Genomic DNA, 18,435 nt, shown 5'->3' on the forward strand with positions numbered 1-18,435 from the left:
TTCTGTTCTAGTCTTCTGGGCTCTATGTTTCCTTTACCCCGAATTCTGTTTGCCATGGCCCGGGATGGCTTACTGTTTAGATTTCTTGCCAGAGTGAGTAAGAGGCAGTCACCAGTTGCTGCCACGTTGACTGCAGGGGTCATTTCTGGTAAGCTTTACAAACTTAGGTTTCTTGAGCATTAGACTGGAACATTTAATTCGCATGCATGGACTTATAAAGAGGGTCTGCATGCTGTGCATGTAAGTTAAAAAAAACAAAATCACTGATAAAAATTAGTATACAAGCATTGGGATTAACATGTGAAAATTGTGGTGGCGGTGGTATAATGAAGTTCATTCTTAATTGACCCTTTGGGATTTTTTTTTACTGTTATTTTAATCTTTTGGGCTCTAACAAATGTACAAAGGGTTATAATAGCTCTTCACTAAATATTATGAATTGCTTTTCTGATGAACTAGCACACAAAATTATATTATTGATACATAAACTTTTGATTAAGGAATTCTTGCTTAATTTTTGAAATATTAATTTTAAAATAATGATTCAATTTTGTGGTCTAGGATATACGTCGAATATTGCTAAGGGACCATAGGATTTTTTTAAATGCTAATTAAGCTTTACCCATTGTTAATAAGAAATATTCAAGATGGCCGGGCGCGGTGGCTCACGCCTGTAATCCCAGCACTTTGGGAGGCCGAGGCGGGCGGATCACGAGGTCAGGAGATCGAGACCATCCTGGCTAACACGGTGAAACCCCGTCTCTACTAAAAATACAAAAAATTAGCCGGGCGTGGTAGCGGGCGCCTGTAGTCCCAGCTACTCGGGAGGCTGAGGCAGGATAATGGCGTGAACCCGGGAGGCGGAGCTTGCAGTGAGCCGAGATCGTGCCGCTGAACTCCAGCCTGGGCGACAGAGAGAGACTCCGTCTCAAAAAAAAAAAAAAAAAAAAAAAAGAAATATTCAAGATGATTTATGCTTGGCCCTTGTGATCGCTGTCCTCAGTATGGTGGGCATCCTTGCTTCCAGGGCCATCGCAGCCAACTAACAGTTACGAACATACATGTCCTCTCCAACTCCATCAGGAATCTATTTTTCCTTTCAACAGTTTTGGTTCTTAAATTATGTTCAGAAAATCCAGATTGCGTCTTTTGGCGCATCTTAATATCCACGTAAAATACCTTTGGCCAGATCCTTATCTCATGCAGAAAATTTCAGTGAGATTCTAGATCCAGACAATGGCCTTAAAGGTACTGTTACAGGAAGCAAAAGAAAGACTTTAGCAAGCTTTATACCTAAAATAATGAACAATCTTAGCACTATAAATTCAAACCAAAATGACAATTTCGTTGAGGCTCTGAATTGTTAGGAAATTAGGTTAGAAAAAGCTAGTGCTTCATTCTGTGTAAAATGGAATTTTTTTCAGGGTCAGAATGTATTTGTTTAAACACTTTCACTTTGTAAACATTTTCTTATAAATCTGGCCCTTTCTTAAACTATGTTAGAAGGTCAAGTCACTTATTTTCTCAGGCTTAGATTTCTGCCCCCCTAAAATGAAGGTTTGCCCAGATGATGTGAAGCCCATTTTATTTTTAAACAACACATGATATTAAAGGTAGTTTATAAATATTTTTTGACAAAGAGTCATACGTTTTATTTAACTCATGAAAAATTTTCTCTTTCCGGTAAAATACTTGCCAGTAATGATGCAGAATTTTTAAAAGCTTATCTTTCTCTATTCAGGAAGAATTTAATTTGGTGGCATGTTAAGATATTAAAATTAATAATTAAAAGAAGATAATTATAATAGACCACTTTTTAAAATGCTCTAAAATATTTTTGTGATTTTGTACTCCCATACCTTACTTTGCTTGTTCTTAACTTAGATCAGAGTGCTTGTGTGGACAACTTATCATTTTCTTCTCTCTTGGCTACCTTATTTGGCTCTCTGTGATTTTTAAGCATACCAAAATTGTAATAATCTGACGTATATGAGCAATGAAGAATTTTTTTTTTGAGATAGGGTGTCACTCTGTCACCCAGGCTGGAGTGTAGTGGCACGATCTTGGCTCGTTGCAACTTCCGCCTCCCGAGTTCAAGCAATTCTCCTGCCTCAGCCTCCTGAGTAGCTCTGATTACAGTCACGTGCCACCACGCCCAGCTGATTTTTGTATTTTTAGTAGAGATGGGGTTTCACCATGTTGGCCAAGCTGGTCTCAACCTCCTGACCTCAGGTGATCTGCCCGGCCCCGCCTCCCAAACTGCAGGGATGACAGGTGTGAACCTCTGTGCCCAGCAAAGAATTTTCAAAGTGAAGCATGCAGTGTGTTAAAAGAAACACTGTGATCTTGTAGAAGGAACATGGGGCTGTTGGATAAGGGGAACTCTGCCCCGACGGGTAGTCGTGGCCTTGCTAAGTTAGCCTGTCTCTAAGATGGGGATAATTCTGTTAGAAAAACCACTCACAATTGCTGAGTTTGGGGTCAAAAATTGTCAAATCCAGCCATTTTACATGCCTAAACATAAATGATTTCCCATCTCATAGGATCATTGACTCAAAGGTAAAATGAGATCACAGAGATTTAAATCTTGTAGAGGGATCTGAAACATCATATAAATGGAATGTGATGTTGTTTACTTACTATGACACGGAAAACTATATGCTAAATTCAAGTTAATATTGTCACTATTTTGATGTTGCAGTGGAGAAAACAGTTGCTTAGTGGAAGTTAAGCTATTTAACTGTTTAAAGTATGTTTTGTCTCTTAGTATTTTGGGATTTGATATGCAGGACCAGAAATTGATCTCTCAGATCTAGTAAGTCTACCTGGAATGCATGGCTTTAATCGTAGTAGAATTTAGCCTGTTTCAGAAACATAATTTAATTGAAAGTTATTTTACTTTATTTTATCAGAATTACTAAAATAATTCTGAGTCAGGCCGGGCACTGTGACTCACACCTGTAATCCCAGCATCTTGGGAGGCCGAGGCCAGTGGATCACTTGAGGCCAGTTCGAGACCAGCCTGACCAACATGGTGAAACCCTGCCTCTACGAAAAATACAAAAATTAGCCAGGTGTGGTGGCGCACGCCTGTAGTCCCAGCTACTCTGCAGGCTGAGATATGACAATCGCTTGGACCAGGGAGGTGGAGATTGCAGTAAGCCGAGATCGCACCACTGCACTCCACCCTGGGTGACAAAGTGAGCCCTGTCTCAAAAAAGAAAAAAAGAATTGAGTTGTCTATGATATAACTCAGTGCATATGGAAACTAAAGTGGTTATATAATATCTATAATGAAAGCACCTTCTGTTTGAATGTTTTTTTGTGGTTTTAAAAAAGGAGCTAGCCAGTATTTCCTAGCAGTGTTTTTCTTCTGAAATATCAAAGACAGTGTTCTGTCATGTAATGTTTTCACTCTTTGTCAGGCCAAATATTTTTTATGTAATCCAAGTAGAATGTGTCTTGGATAGTTGCCAGAGAGCTGAGGGTTTTTGAAGTCCTATCAGCAGTTTATATGACCTAAAGAACATCTTATTAACTGTGAGAGATATATTTTCTACACTCTGGTTGACTTATGCTTGGTACTAAAACGAAGTGGCAGTCAGATGTCCCTGACTTGAACGTTAATAACTGTATGGAATTTCCTCCTGGGCCGTTTACTTCACCGTTCTTTTCTTCTCCCCCTAGCTTTGATGGCCTTTCTGTTTGACCTGAAGGCGCTTGTGGACATGATGTCCATTGGCACACTCATGGCCTACTCTCTGGTGGCAGCCTGTGTTCTCATCCTCAGGTGAGTCACCTGGTGGTTCTACAGGGTGTACCATGCATGAGGGACTCTGGGAGTGAGAAAATGAGCCCTCACTCTCCTGGCTTCCAGGGAGCCAGCAGTCTCACCAGGGTGAGAGGTCACATCTAACAAAATAGCAATGAAAAGTGGAAGAAGCGTATCTGGTCTTTAGCAAAGAATCAAATGCAAGTTGACCATGAGTGATAGGTTGGCCTGATCTACATGAAAGGCAATTTCTCATAATGTCTAACGACACTTAAAAATGCTATGCTTTTTGTTCCATTGATTCAACTGTTAAAATTTTTGTGCTAAAGGTTTAATCAGAGGCACACACAGATGTATGTAAAGGATGTTTTTGGAAAAGGTAATTTACAATACTGAAAAAATGAAACTAACCTGAATATCACTAGAGGAATGGTTAAATAAATGAGGCTACATTTATTCACTGAACTCTTCTACAGCAAATAAAATGGTATTAATTTTATGGAGAAATATATCCATTTCAGGATATAAAACTATAGTATATATAGTGTCTGAACTTATTTAAATAATAAATTTTCTTGAAGAAATCATATATGCCGATATAGACATTATATGCCTGGATGAAATTGTACCAAAGTGCTAACAGTGATTAACACTGGCTGATGGTATTATGGCTGGTTTTGAATTTCTCCTGTATACTTTCATGTATTTTTTCTCAGTGAGCCTATTTCTTTATATGGAGGGAAAATATTATTTTCAAAGATAAGTAAAGGCTGCCAAGAAGGAGAAGAGGCTGCACTGAAAAGCCTGGGGCAGACACTAGGAGGAGAAGCAGGCTTGTATTAGTCCATTCTCGTGCTGCTAATAAAGACATACCCAAGACTGGGTAATTTATAAAGGAAAGAAGTTTAATTGACTCACAGTTCCACAGGGCTGGAGAGGCCTCTGGAAACTTAAAATCATGGTGGAGGGGGAAGCAAACATGTCCTTCTTCACATGATGGCAGGAAGGAGAAGTGCTGAGCAAAAGGGGGAAAAGCCCCTTGGGGCGTGGTGGTGGGCACCTGTTGTCCTAGCTACTCAGGAGGCTGAGGCAGGAGAATCACTTGAACCCAGGAGGCAGAGGTTGCAGTGAGCTGAGATCACGCCACTGCACTCCAGCCTGGGCAACAAGAGCGAAACTCCGTCTCAAAGAAAAACATAAGAAAACGAAAGAAGAAAAACCATCAGATCTCATGAGAACTCACTTGCTGTCATGAGAACAGCGTGAGGGTAACCACTCCATGATGAAATTAGCTCCCACTGGGTCCCTTCCACGGCACGTGGGGATTATGGGAACTACAATTCAAGGTGAGATTTGTGTAGGGACACAGCCAAACCATATCACGGCTGATGTCTTGATATAAGCTATACAGGAGGAGGATAAAATAATAAAGGAAAATGGCATGCAGTGGGTGTAGAGGTGGCAGGATGGTCAGATGAGCTTGTCTGGGTTTAGCTAGAAGAATCGGTAGGGAAGGATGAGGCCAGAAAGACAGATTGTGATGAGGCCTTTGAATGCCAAACTGGTGACTGCATTATTTTATAGCTGAAATTTACCCAGAGTTTCTGTGCCGTTTTCATGAACCGCATTTCCTTTGGACATAGGTAATTTCAGAGTAATCATTCTTTTTTCGTGATTGCCTTACTTTACAATTTCACTTTCTTGTGCCATCTAATATATGACTCTGATTCGGTGACTACTGGGGGAAATTGGGGTATTCTGCTGCAGATGTTTTATCGAAAAGGTTTGTGGCCTGGCTCAGCATGCTCTGGGACTGGAGTCATAAGTGTTGATTTACTCTACACACTGTCACTCTGTATGTTGTCTTACTTAAGGTTTTAGGTGCTGGTTTCACTTGGGCCAAATGTCTATTTGAGAATAAAGACATAGATGTTTGTTTGGAAATAGGTACCAGCCTGGCTTATCTTACGACCAGCCCAAATGTTCTCCCGAGAAAGATGGTCTGGGATCGTCTCCCAGGGTAACCTCGAAGAGTGAGTCCCAGGTCACCATGCTGCAGAGACAGGGCTTCAGTGTGTGGACCGTCTTCTGCCCCACCCTTCTGCCGACACAGCAGTCAGCTTCTCTCGTGAGCTTTCTGGTAGGATTCCTGGGTAAGTCTTCTTCTCTGCTTACATTGTACAGACCCAGAAGATGTGTGTGAGTAGAGCTGGCATGATGTGAAAGAGAAAAGAGGGCCTAACATTGCCCTAGAATATATTAGCAACCACCCTGAAATTTTCACCTAAAGCATCACCAGTGGTTGAGATCATCTTTATATTACCTGTATAAAGTTATTGTATCTTGATAATTGAACAAAAGAGGAAGGAATACTTCAAGACGAGAGTGACAGAAATACAAACTGGCACATTCATTAGAGGTTAGGATGCCCTCTGGGTGAAAGCATCAGGCCACATACCCCTGCCAATAACCTGATTGGAACCTGATGGAATTGTCCAATAATATAGAAAATCCTTGTTTGTTTACCCACAGTTACGTAATCATTCATATTTTCAATGACATTTATTGAACATTGCCAGTGTGTCAGGCACTCCACTGGGCACCTGGGATGCCAAGAGAGACGGTCGGTACTCTCACTGGGCTTTACAGGACAGGATAATTGGTGGCAAGTAGGGAAGCACAGGCTTCTCAGAGCAAATAGGAGGTGCCCCTAGAGCAGACTTGATGGTCAGAGATGGGGTGGTGGTGCCATTCTCCAAAACAAGGAGAAAAGATGCAGATGATATATTATTTTTGCACATTAGCAGTCTGTAGTACTCTGTTCTCACACTGCTAGTAAAGACATACCCAAGACTGGGTAAATTATAAAGAAAAAGGTTTAATGGGCTTACAGTTCCACGTGGTTAGGGAGGCCTCACAATCATGGTGGAAGGCGAAAGGCACATCTTACGTGGCAGCAGGCAAGAGAATGATAACCAAGCAAAAGGGGTTTCTCCTTAGAAAACATCAGATCTCGCTAGACTTATTCACTGCCATGAGAACAGTGTGGGGGAGACCGCATACTGTTCAATTATCTTGCACTGGGTTCCTCCCATAACACGTGGAAATTATGGGAGCCACAATTCAAGATGAGATTTGGGTGGGGACACAGCCAAATCATATCACAGTCCGTGTTTACGACAGCTTAAAATAACCAGATGTGCCATTTCCCATTTGAAAAAAGGGAAGTATCCACCCCTGACAGCATTCTAGTCTGAAAGTAACCAATGAGGACACAGATGGCACGCGGGCAGATAATGCAAGTCAGTAACACTAGGAGGGGCGGTTGGCTTCTAAGGAAGGGAGAGTAATGAGTAAATAAGCAATGGTTCTTAAATCCATGCAACTGGACATCTGTCTCCTCAATGAAAAAGAAGCAAGGGCAAGGCGAAGACTCTTTGTATTTAGCCAAGTAGATGTGTACAGAAGGCAACGTTTTATCAGAATATGCTGTTTTGCACCAAGCAATCTGGGTGGAGCACAGTGTGCTGACTGTGTTATCTACACATCCCCCTGCAGCTTTCCTCGTGTTGGGCCTGAGTGTCTTGACCACTTACGGAGTTCACGCCATCACCAGGCTGGAGGCCTGGAGCCTCGCTCTCCTCGCGCTGTTTCTTGTTCTCTGCGTTGCCATCGTTCTCACCATCTGGAGGCAGCCCCAGAATCAGCAAAAAGTAGCCTTCATGGTATGTGTAATGAGGATTAGAGACCCAAAATACTGTATTCATTTTCTCTGTATAATTACTTTGGTGAGTTTTTTTTTTTTTTTTTTGGAGATGGAATCTCTCTCTTTGTCACTCAGGCTGGAGTGCAATGGAGCGATCTTGGCTCACTGCAACTTTTGCCTCCCGGGTTCAAGCACTTCTCCTGCCTCAGACTCCCCAGTAGCTGGATTACAGGTGCACGCCACCACACTCAGCTAATGTTTGTATTTTTAGAAGACATGGGATTTTACCATGTTAGCCAGGATAGTCTCGAACTCCTGACCTCAAATAATCCACCCACCTCTGCCTCTAAAAGTTCTGGGATTATATGTGTGAGCCACCGTGCCCTGCTTATTTTTGTATTTTTGTGGTGACAGGGTTTTGCTGCATTGGCCAGGCCAGTCTCAAACTCCTGACCTCAGGTGATCCACCTGCCTCAACAACTTCTAATGTGGTTAGCCAGTGAATGAGAGTGTCAGAATCCTTCAATATGTTCCTTTTTGTACAGAATTCCTTCTACATTAGTCCTCTTACTGCCTTTTAAAAACTTGGGTATGTTCCTATCACAATATTATTATATATGATAGTAAACAAATTTCATGTTAAAGAAGCTATAATATCAAAAAAGTAGGGTGAGTATTTTGTTTTTAGAAATTCACTGCCTTCTCATGAGAACTTTGTTCCTACCAAAAGCCTTTCCTGTTGGGCTGGGTGTGGTGCCTCACACCTGTAATCCCAGCACTTTGAAAGGCCAAGGCAGGAGGATTGCTTGAGGCCAGGAGTTCAAGTGTAGCCTGGGCAACACAGCAAGACCCCATCTCTACAAAACAAACAAACAAATTAGCTGCGTGTAGTGGCTCATTCCTGTAGTCCTAGCTAGTCAGGAGGCTGAAGTGGGAGGATCACTGGAACCCAGGAGTTCAAGGCTGCAGTGAGCTATCATAGTATCATTGCACTCTAGCTTGGGTGACAGAGTGAGACACTGTCTCTAAAAATAAAATAAAACTAAATTAAACATTTTTTAATGTTTAAATTAAAAAGGAGCTTATCTTTTTAGATAAGCTCCTCTACTGCAAGTTAAACTATCCTGTCCCATTTGAGCTAAGCGTATACTGGCTTGGGTTTGAAGAGGGCTTCCTGGAAGGATGTACCTGGGATAACCATATGTGTCCCACATTTCAGAGGTCTCCCCTTTGTGTGTCTAAATGAAATCAGTAAACCCCAAAGAAAGCTAAATCCTAAAACCAATATTATTTTGATTGTGCAGGTGTTACTGAATCTGATAAATCCCCTGTTGCCTTGAGCTTTAGTAAATACTCTAAGATGTGATTCTCCTTTTATGGTCTCTAGAAGCATGGTTTTAACTGTGATTGACGTGGTGTGAAAGTATGTATGCCAAATTAATTGCCACCCTGTTGAAATAACTTGGGGAATATGCTTCAAAATATGAGTATATTCAAAAGGATTGTTTTCCCCCTCAGGTTCCATTCTTACCATTTTTGCCAGCGTTCAGCATCCTGGTGAACATTTACTTGATGGTCCAGTTAAGTGCAGACACTTGGGTCAGATTCAGCATTTGGATGGCAATTGGTAGGTCTTTTAATGTCGGGTTCTCTTTCCCATTTCAGTGCTGTGATGAGAGAAACACGCCCTCTCCCCCATCCTGGGAATAAAGGCTTTTTTTCCCCACTTCTTTCTTTCCTAATTCTTAGGGATGTCCAAGTGCTTTTCCAGATGTTTTCAGATGCCTTTTTAAGTCAGTATCTCCCACTAACCCTGTAGAACCATGTAGGCTCTATTTCCTTCAATTTATGGGTGACAAAAATGAAACCCAGAAAAAGTCATTTTACATCAACCCAAAACTCACAACCAAATTTTCTAAAATAGAACTAAAACAGCAAAATGCCTACATGTCTGCAGTGGTCTTAGGAGGGTACTTAAAACGTTGCCTCCTGATCCCCACACAGTCAGTGTGGCTGTTGATAAACAGTTGCTTTGCATACAGTTCTTTGGACTCTCCTGGTGACAGTGACACGTGTAAAGCATGTCCGTGTCCCCTTTGTTAATACAGGGTGTACTTTGCAAAATATCTGATCTTGACTCTGATAACTCACCACTTGTATTTAGGGTATAATTTGAGACTTTATTCCACATATCATTTTGTTTAAAGTACAGTATTGACTTTTAAGAACATCAATTAAAATTTTTCCATATAAACATTGAAAAACTTGTTGAGAGCAAAATACAATCTATAAAGTTTGGGTCTTCACAATAGAGAGGCACATTCTACCAGGAAAATATTGATCAAGGACACCTTCTGTGGGGTATCTTATATTTGCATTTCATTCTTCCAAAGCAGCGGTCCCCAACCTTTTTGGCACCAGGCACGGGTTTTGTGGAAGACAGTTTTTCCATGGACAGGGTGGGGGATGGTTTGGGGATGAAACTATTCCACCTCAGATCATCAGGCATTAGTTAGATTCTCATAAGGAGCATGGAACCGAGATCCCTCACGTGTGCAGTCCCTTCTGTGAGAATCTAATGCTGCCCTGCTCTGACAGGAGGCAGAGCTCAGGTGGTAATGTTCACAACGGGGAGTGGCTGTAAATACACTGTAAATACTAGAGACTGCTTGCTCACTTCCTGTTGTGTGGCCTGGTTCCTAACAATAGTGGTCTGTGGCCCAGGGGTTGGTGACCCCCGTTCTAAAGTACTACAGAAAGGAAAGAGAAAAACTCTATTAAGTTCTACATTTTCCACCTCAATAACTTAAAAGTCATTTTCTGACATACCTGAAACATTGATTTTTTTTTTTCCTGCCCCAACAGGCTTCCTGATTTACTTTTCTTATGGCATTAGACACAGCCTGGAGGGTCATCTGAGAGATGAAAACAATGAAGAAGATGCTTATCCAGACAACGTTCATGCAGCAACAGAAGAAAAATCTGCCATTCAAGCAAATGACCATCAACCAAGAAATCTCAGTTCACCTTTCATATTCCATGAAAAGACAAGTGAATTCTAACACTTGCAGGAGCAGAGCTGGTCATCGTCTTAGCATACATATCCTACACTGAGTAAACCGTGACGGGATGTCATCAGCATGCTGGGTTGTCATGGGTTTGCTGCATACATAGTTCACCCTAATTTATACTTACTCGTCTGGACAGCATCTCCTCAGATGGTGGATTATGTGCCCGGGGAAACCTCCTGAGTGGAGGTTTCATTCATCAGTGATGAATAGCCCCCAAACAGTGGGAGTGTGTATGTATGTGTGTATGTATGTATCTGTGTATATGCTTGGGAACATGAGTGTTAAAAGTTAGCTGGTGTTTTACTATTATTGTGTTACATTTTTCCAGTGTTGTCATTAATCGGTGGCATATACTGCACATACTGAAATAGAGGGAAATCACTGAATGTAAAGAGGTTTCGTCTATGCCCCCTGCAGTTGGGGAAATACTAGTAGCTTTACTTTATTTGACTTCATTAATGTCAGTTTAGGGGATGCCAAAAATGCAGTTACTCATCATGGTGTCTATCACTGGTTAGGGGTAAGATGAGGGGATAAGGAAAGAGACTTTTCAATAAGTTGTGAATGCCAACAGTGGGTTTAATGCAAATTTTTTTTCCTGTGAGGTATGACAGTTTGCTCAAACTTCAGCCAATAGGGGTGTCTGCTTCTGCTGCACTACACAGGCCAGGAGTGGCATTCCATGCCACTAGTTGGCATCCTTTTGAACTTTTGTCTCCTTTGCAAACAGTGGTCCTAAAATACGAGGTCTTCACTTGCTGTGAATGACGTATCCCCAGTCAGGGACTTAAGAGAGGCACTGTGATATATTTGGGACCCTTTAAATTAAAAAGTGAAGATAGTCACCATGGCCAGAAAGCTCATGGAGTGGCCGTAATGAGAATATGTTTGAAGATCAAAGAGTTAGACCAATGCTAGAATAAGTAGACCCCAAGCTTCTTTTTCTAAAAAGTGACTTAAAATAAGCCAACAGACTCTCCCAGACCACACAACTAGTGGAATGATTCCTCCTCTTTCCATTACTTACTTAATCACAGTTTAGTTTTTTTCTTAACCTCATCAGGCCCAGAGTTCACTTCTTTGTTTCTCTGTTTCTTTTGTCTTGTCTTAGAGATGAGGGGGCTACAGCAGCATCATGCAAAGAGGGAAAGATGAAGGGATAGAAGAAGAGAAAATCCCCCTGTTCTGATATGAACGGCCTATTCCATTGTTAAATGACACATGGCCCAATTTAAGGGCTTTGGATCTAATTTGCCTCTGATGTTTCTTTTGGAAACATTTAGGAATATTTTTCTCCCCCTACCCCATAAATTGTTTAGCACTTTTTATTCCATTTGCTTTCAAATGACTACACTAAGCCTAATAATACAAGCTCCAGTGTTATACAATAACCCATCAGTGATTGCGGAATCAAATATTTTGATTTAAAAAACATGATTATTTAAAACTGGAAACTAAAAAGAATCAAATTGAATTAAAGCTATATAAACACAGTTAACCCTTGTAAATGAGTAAATAAATTTTTACATGTAAGATTCTCTAATTGTCATATTTTACTTTTTAGGATTCCCTAATAGTGGACTGTTTCTTTGCAGTGTGTTTTGCTTCTCATGAACTATTTCTCATACAAATCATTAAATAGTTCATTGGATGAGGCTGGGCGACATTTCCCAGGACAGCATGGTGAACATTACCAGGCATGCTAGCTGGCCCGTGTAATCCCAAGACAAGGAAAACATTCGTTTTCCTCATGGGTCTTCCAAGAAATGAGCTATTTTATTGATGCCATTAAAAAGCAAGTTGTGATGGTTTTGTATAGCCAGGAGTTTATAGTGATTAAACATCAAAGAAACAGGTAGAAAGCCTGGGTTTCTGGCTGCTAGTGTTATAGCATCCATGACACAGAACTCATTACGGACATTCCACAACTTCCAGGGTGCACATGGTAAAATCTGAAGCCCAGAATTTTCTCTCAAGCTGCGTGGTTTACTGGAGAGGAGGAGTTGGATAAGCACAGGCTCGGGTATTTTGGTAGGGACCGTAGGCATGCTCGTAAATCCTTGCTGTTGTCACAGTACGCTGAAAACCCGTTTGATTCTATACCCAATCTAGAATAGACCCTTCACACAGGAAATGTGAACAATTGTTATATATGAACACTCAAATCTTTTACTGTAACGAAACCAAGAAACTTGTTTAGAATGTGATAGGCAGCTAAAACCGTTATGCCCACTGTGCTCAATTGGAAGCAGAATTCAGTGAAAAATTATTTTTCCACATTGAAACACTTTGCAGACACAAATATCTATGAAAAGATGCTTTGTCAGCCACTGTGCCTTTTTTTCTGTGAAGACTCAACGGATGTGTGTGTTTGTATGTATGTTAACAGTTACATATGTTTGTATGAGTGTATATATATCTGTGTGTGTGTATCTCAAACGTCAGTGTATAAGTAAGTTGGGTTTATGGTGGGCTTTGACTGTGTCATTAGGTGGGTACAAAACCCAACTGATGTGGAGAAAAATTGATGTTTGATGTTGATAGATATGCTTATACCTAATTTTTAGTTTTTAAACTATTTTAAAATATACTATGATTTTATATGTGTATTTCCTATAGACTCTTTAAGACGTATTTATAATGTTTCTAATATGAAATCACTAAACTCTAGTACATTATAGCAGGTGCTTTGTAATCTGGAATGGAGAAGAGGTAGGGGCATTTGGGGATTCCTGTTTACTTGCTGCTGCCACACCTTTTCCGACTGATCTGTCCTGGTAGGTGTTTATTAGCAAAAGTCAGTATCACCAGCTCTTTGGCACCTTTCTGTTTCTGCTTGTGAATTCATAATGTTTTCAACTAAATTTTTTTTTACTTTCTCAGAATTACCTAAATGTTTTGTAGAGTTTTGACTAGTAATCAATCAAAATTATATAAAGTCTTCTCCAGTAATTAAGAAATACATATGCAAATTCTTTTGTGATTGAGTAAAAGCAGCTTAAATTACTTTTCTTTTCTACATTAAGAAATATATTCTCAACATTTTCAGCGAGAATTTCTTGTAATGGCACCTCAAATTTTATACTCTTAAAAAAACACAATAATTTGTGAATTACCACCAAAAGGCAATGGCAGTCCTACATTTAAGAATAGAGCTATGCAAACTCTGTTAAAAACTATGAGGAAAACTTATATTAGAACTTTTGATATATACTAAAATACTGATTATCTTAATCACATTTTCCCCAGAGATAAACATTGAGAGAACGAAAGCCAAAGTGTCATTTAAGAGAGATATATATGAAAAAGTAACATTAATATATAGAACTTTACCATCACCAGCCATAGTTGATAGAAAATATTAGTTTCAGAATTACCCTCCTTTAAAAAATAAGAGACTGTTTGTTTTCTTTTAATTTCTATGAATAAAAGAAATTTTTAAAAACTTTAAAATTTTAAATATTAGTCAAAATACTTTTTAAGTCCTGAGTGCTTACAGGTAGTTGTTAAAAAAATTTTAAGGCCAGGCATGGTGGCTCGCTCACACCTATAATCCTAGGATCTTGGGAGGTCGAGGCAAGCTGATCGCTTGAGCCCAGGAGTTTAAGACCAGCCTGAGCAGCATAGCAAGACCCTGTCTCTACAAAAAAAACAAAAATTAGCTGGGCATGGTGGCATGCACATGTAGTCACAGCTACTGGGGGTGCTGAGGTGGGAGGATCGCCTGAGCCCAGGAGAGTGAGGCTGCAGTGAGCTGAGATTACGCCACTGCACTCTAGCCTGGGCAACGGTGAGACCCTGCCTCAAAAAAAATAAAAATAAAAATAAAACACTTTAATTAGAATCTATTTTTACCTATTTTCTAAATTTATTTAAATGCTTAGCAGGAATCATAAGGAAAAGCCATCGGCCTCCAATACCCATGATGACAGAGGGAGCACTTGAGCCTTGCCTTCCCTCCTCTTAAATCAGGGTGTGTTCTGAGATTACAGAACATCACACCTTGGCGTGATGAAATCATGCCAAGATTCTGACTCTCCCTTTCCGGTGATACTGCTCATGATTTCTCCTAATACGCTTCAAGCAACTGTTACCACGAAAAATACAGTTTCCGCAGGGCTTTAAAGGATTGAGTTTAGCATGTATATCATGGGTTATTAAAGTTCACCTGATTCGTGTGAAATTAACTGTCCTTTTTGCTAGTGCCAAAACAGTGCCTTCTCTGCACACTTTACTTGTTTATAAAGTTCTCCCACATGTCCTTAAATATCAAGGGGGAAAGTATGGATATTCGCGTAGCAATAATGCCAGCAAAGGTCATTTTCATTTTTTAGTCATATAGATATGAAAATAAGTTCATATAGATATGAAATTGCTTGACTTTATTGTTTTGGGGAGATTTTTTTTCCTTACATGATTATATTTAAACACTTTAAAATAGCCTTCCGGTTTCTGGATTTTGAGAAGCCTGATCTGTTATTGTTGTGGTTGTTGGTGTTTGTAATATTCATTATTGTTTGTATATACACGGTTTAGTCTTACTGATTTCAAACGCATTTTGTTATTGCTCAACCCAACTGGTAACACTGTTTGCTGGGAGCATTATACTTAACTTTGATTCACCATGGTTGATGCCACTGCCATGATCGCTGGGTCTTAAAGAGCTTTCCCTAGCCACTGACAGCCCCGTGGAGATCATAATCAGGGCCCCAGGCTGGTTCCAGGATCAGGCAGCCTATAGAGCGTGAGCATCTATGTGTAGCTACCCTTGTTGGGTGGGCTCTTAGACTGATGGGGTAGGATATGAAGTGAAAGACTTCAAATGCAAGTAAGGTAGTTTGGGCTCCTTAATTCCAAACATCCCATGAGTATATCAAGATGAATAAGGACCAAGGGACCTCTGTGACTCATGGAAGGGCTGGCTGATTCCTGAAGTAGCATAGTGGGACCTGGTCTACAATTTATGCACATGCACTGACAGCCTTGCTGTGCCACGTGTCTCACCAAGACCCAGTTGGGAAACAGCGTCATATTGCCAACAGGTTGGGTTTCTCTGGCCTACACCTGATTAATGGGCCCTTTATCTTTGGTGTCCCCTAGGAGTGTCCATTTGTTTTATTGCTTTATTTTGTTATTGCAGTACTTAAAATTGTTGTTAGGGCCCAAAACCCTACAGAAGTTCTATGTCTGTAAAAACCAACAAAGGCATTGGACTTGTGTGAATGTACAGGGTTTTTTTAGTAGTAATTTTAAATTTAAATGTTTTAAGTGATCATCAGTGTTCCTTTTTACTTATAAAGTTGGATTCTTTTTTAGAATTTGTAATAAATAAAAACTGCTGCTTTACCACTGTAAAATATGCTTTCTGATGTGAGTGTATTTTTAAAATAAATTTTAATATGTAATAATATAGAATGCAGATGTCATCCATACCAAAAGCACACATTTCATACTTACCTAAATTAAACTCCTTATTTATCTGGAAATCTTTAAAGCTCAGAAATATAAGCAATCTACATTGAAACAATTGAAGAATACTAAGCTGGCAGCCTAAGGCCTGCTGTATGACTGACTACCAAGTCCTGTGAGATGAAAGAGATGTCTTCACGTATCCTCAATACTCATGGCACATTCCAAAAACTGCCAGTTTCTCTTGAAGCATGCTACCCCAGAGTCACACATCTGGGATCCTATCACTACGACTGCCATTCACTTTGACATTGCTTTGATCTGCAAGAAGTTCATCAATGTTCTTTCCACCAGTCATAGCCTTTAATCATTGGTGATCAGCTGTATGTCCACTAGGATACTTTTAAATATGGTGAATAATTATCAACTTTTTACTCTTTGATAGAGAGGGAGAATTCAATGCGGATTTTAAAAATGTTTCTAAATTGCTTAAAATTACACATCTCTTGAGTTAGCTTGTTTAATTTTGAAACATATTTGTGTATGCAGTTCCTATTGTTTCTAGTAAATTGGAGGGAACATGTTGAATTTTAAAAACTTTACTATCGATTTAGAAAGCATTAAAAACCAAGCTAAAAAAAGCAAACTACTTGCCAAGTAGAAGCCTCAAACAATTTAGTTTTTGTTTGTTTAGAGTTGCTGTGAGGTAGTGGTGCCCTACCTCTCTGTTTTGTCACCATGGGATCACATGAAATAATCCCCCAGTAGTTGTCTCTGGGCTGTAGGTCCAGCCAGAAGCTCCCGGAGAGAGGAGTATGATCTCCTTAGTGTTTAAAGAAGGACTCAGATAGGCTTCCTTTTGGGGCTAAGGACTCAAAGCCCATGGATTGCTAAGAGATTGTGCTGAGAAGTCCTCATCTGTGTGGAAAGAGTAAATTATTTCATCCCGTAAACTATCTCAAAAAATTCTCAAAGACACACAAAAATAACTCTCACTATGACATTATCTCAGCTTGTCTTTTAAAGTATGTCAAAGTGGCTGGGCCTGGTGGTTCATGCCTGTAACCCCAGCACTTTGGGAAGCCAAGGTGGGAGGATTGCTTGAGGCCAGAAGTTCAAGTCCAGCCTGGTCAACGTAGCAGAGACTCCAGTCTCTACAATTTTTTTTTTTTTAAATTAGCTGAGTGCCTGTATTCCCAGCTACTCGGGGCTAAGGTGGGAGGATCACTTGAGTCCAGGAGGTTGAGGCTTCAGTGATCCACGATGGTACCATTGCACTGTAGTCTGGGTGACAGAGCAAGACTCTGTCTCTAAAAGTAAATGAATGAATGAACGCAGATCAAAGTATGAGTTAAACTAGAAAGAGACTCAGCTCAATACTCACTTACTTATATAAACCTTCCTAGTAACAGATTGATAGCCACCTCTTAAATAGTTGTAGATATCAGAGTTTCAGATGTCATAAACTCTGGGTAAAGAGTTCTTATTACTCTATTAAGACTGGAGCAGTCAAGAGGAAGAGAAACCCACAGCATAGAGACTGCACTACCCAGGAGTACTATATAGCCCAGGGTGGGCCCCAATCTCCAAGCCAGTTTCTGAGCTCTGAGTCCCTTAGCCCACAAATACTACAACATTGTCAAAGTTCAAGATTCTGGGCATCCCCAGTGGCTGAGTCTCCAAGTCACCGGAATCTTTCCCTACCTGCTCACTGATGTCATGGAAGGACCAACAATTTCACTGCTCCGGTAGAAATCAGTTTGTCACGCCATTGTTCTTAAAACAGAACCATTGACTTTAATTGGTGCACAAGTGTAAATGACTGATAATAGATGCTTTTCAAAAAGAGCATTTAGAGCAAATAAGCAAGAGAAGGCAAATAGGCAGAGACAGTTGAAAGAGGAGGGAGGACACTAGAAGGAGAAAGAGCAAAGAAAAAAGAGGCCAAAGCTCTCAAGTCACAATTTTCCTATTCTACATTTTGGCTTAGAGTAGTCCTCTTTCCCTTGCCACTTAGAGGCTGTTGCAACTAATGAATAGGTGATGCATCTTTACAACATGCTACATCCTGGAGCTAGGAAGGTCTTACTTGTGCTTCATTGGTTTTAAGTAGACTAAGTTTCTGGAATCCCTACCTTACCCTAAGATGTCTCTTGACGAGTGGCTCTGGGAGTGTCAAAAATGTCTGGCATTTCTATCAGAATGAAGTCTTCAGGGAGTCCCATATTTACAACCACTAAATTTTATTCCTGCTAAAACCTCGAAGCATTGATTTTTGTTGCAGGAAGTCAGGGACCCCGAACGGAGGGACTGGCTGGAGCCACGGCAGAGGAACATACATTGTGAAGATTTCATGGACATTTATCAGTTCCCAAATAATACTTTTATAATTTCTTATGCCTGTCTTTACTTTAATCTCTTAATCCTGTTATCTTCGTAAGCTGAGGATGTACATCACCTCAGGACCACTGTGATAA

General features: G+C 40.3%; 1 protein-coding gene across 5 annotated transcripts in view; it reads left to right on the forward strand.

Moving 5' to 3' along the window:
* SLC7A2 (solute carrier family 7 member 2) overlaps positions 1-15,906 on the forward strand; it is a 73,560-nt gene extending 57,654 nt beyond the window's left edge. For 4 of the 5 annotated variants that reach the window (XM_009454867.5, XM_009454868.5, XM_009454869.5 and 1 more), the window contains 5 exons: positions 3,688-3,790; positions 5,720-5,925; positions 7,331-7,497; positions 8,997-9,105; positions 10,344-15,906. In XM_009454867.5, coding sequence (XP_009453142.1) covers positions 3,688-3,790; positions 5,720-5,925; positions 7,331-7,497; positions 8,997-9,105; positions 10,344-10,540 — 782 coding nt within the window. In that variant the 3' untranslated portion in view covers positions 10,541-15,906. Of the gene's footprint in view, positions 1-11; positions 149-3,687; positions 3,791-5,719; positions 5,926-7,330; positions 7,498-8,996; positions 9,106-10,343 lie in introns of all 5 variants that reach the window. The other variant, XM_016959136.4, reaches the window with a different exon arrangement.
* The last annotated feature ends 2,529 nt before the right edge of the window (positions 15,907-18,435 follow it).

Source organism: Pan troglodytes, chromosome 7 (assembly GCF_028858775.2).
Source record: "Pan troglodytes isolate AG18354 chromosome 7, NHGRI_mPanTro3-v2.0_pri, whole genome shotgun sequence".
In the NCBI taxonomy this organism is placed as follows: Eukaryota; Metazoa; Chordata; class Mammalia; order Primates; family Hominidae; genus Pan; species Pan troglodytes.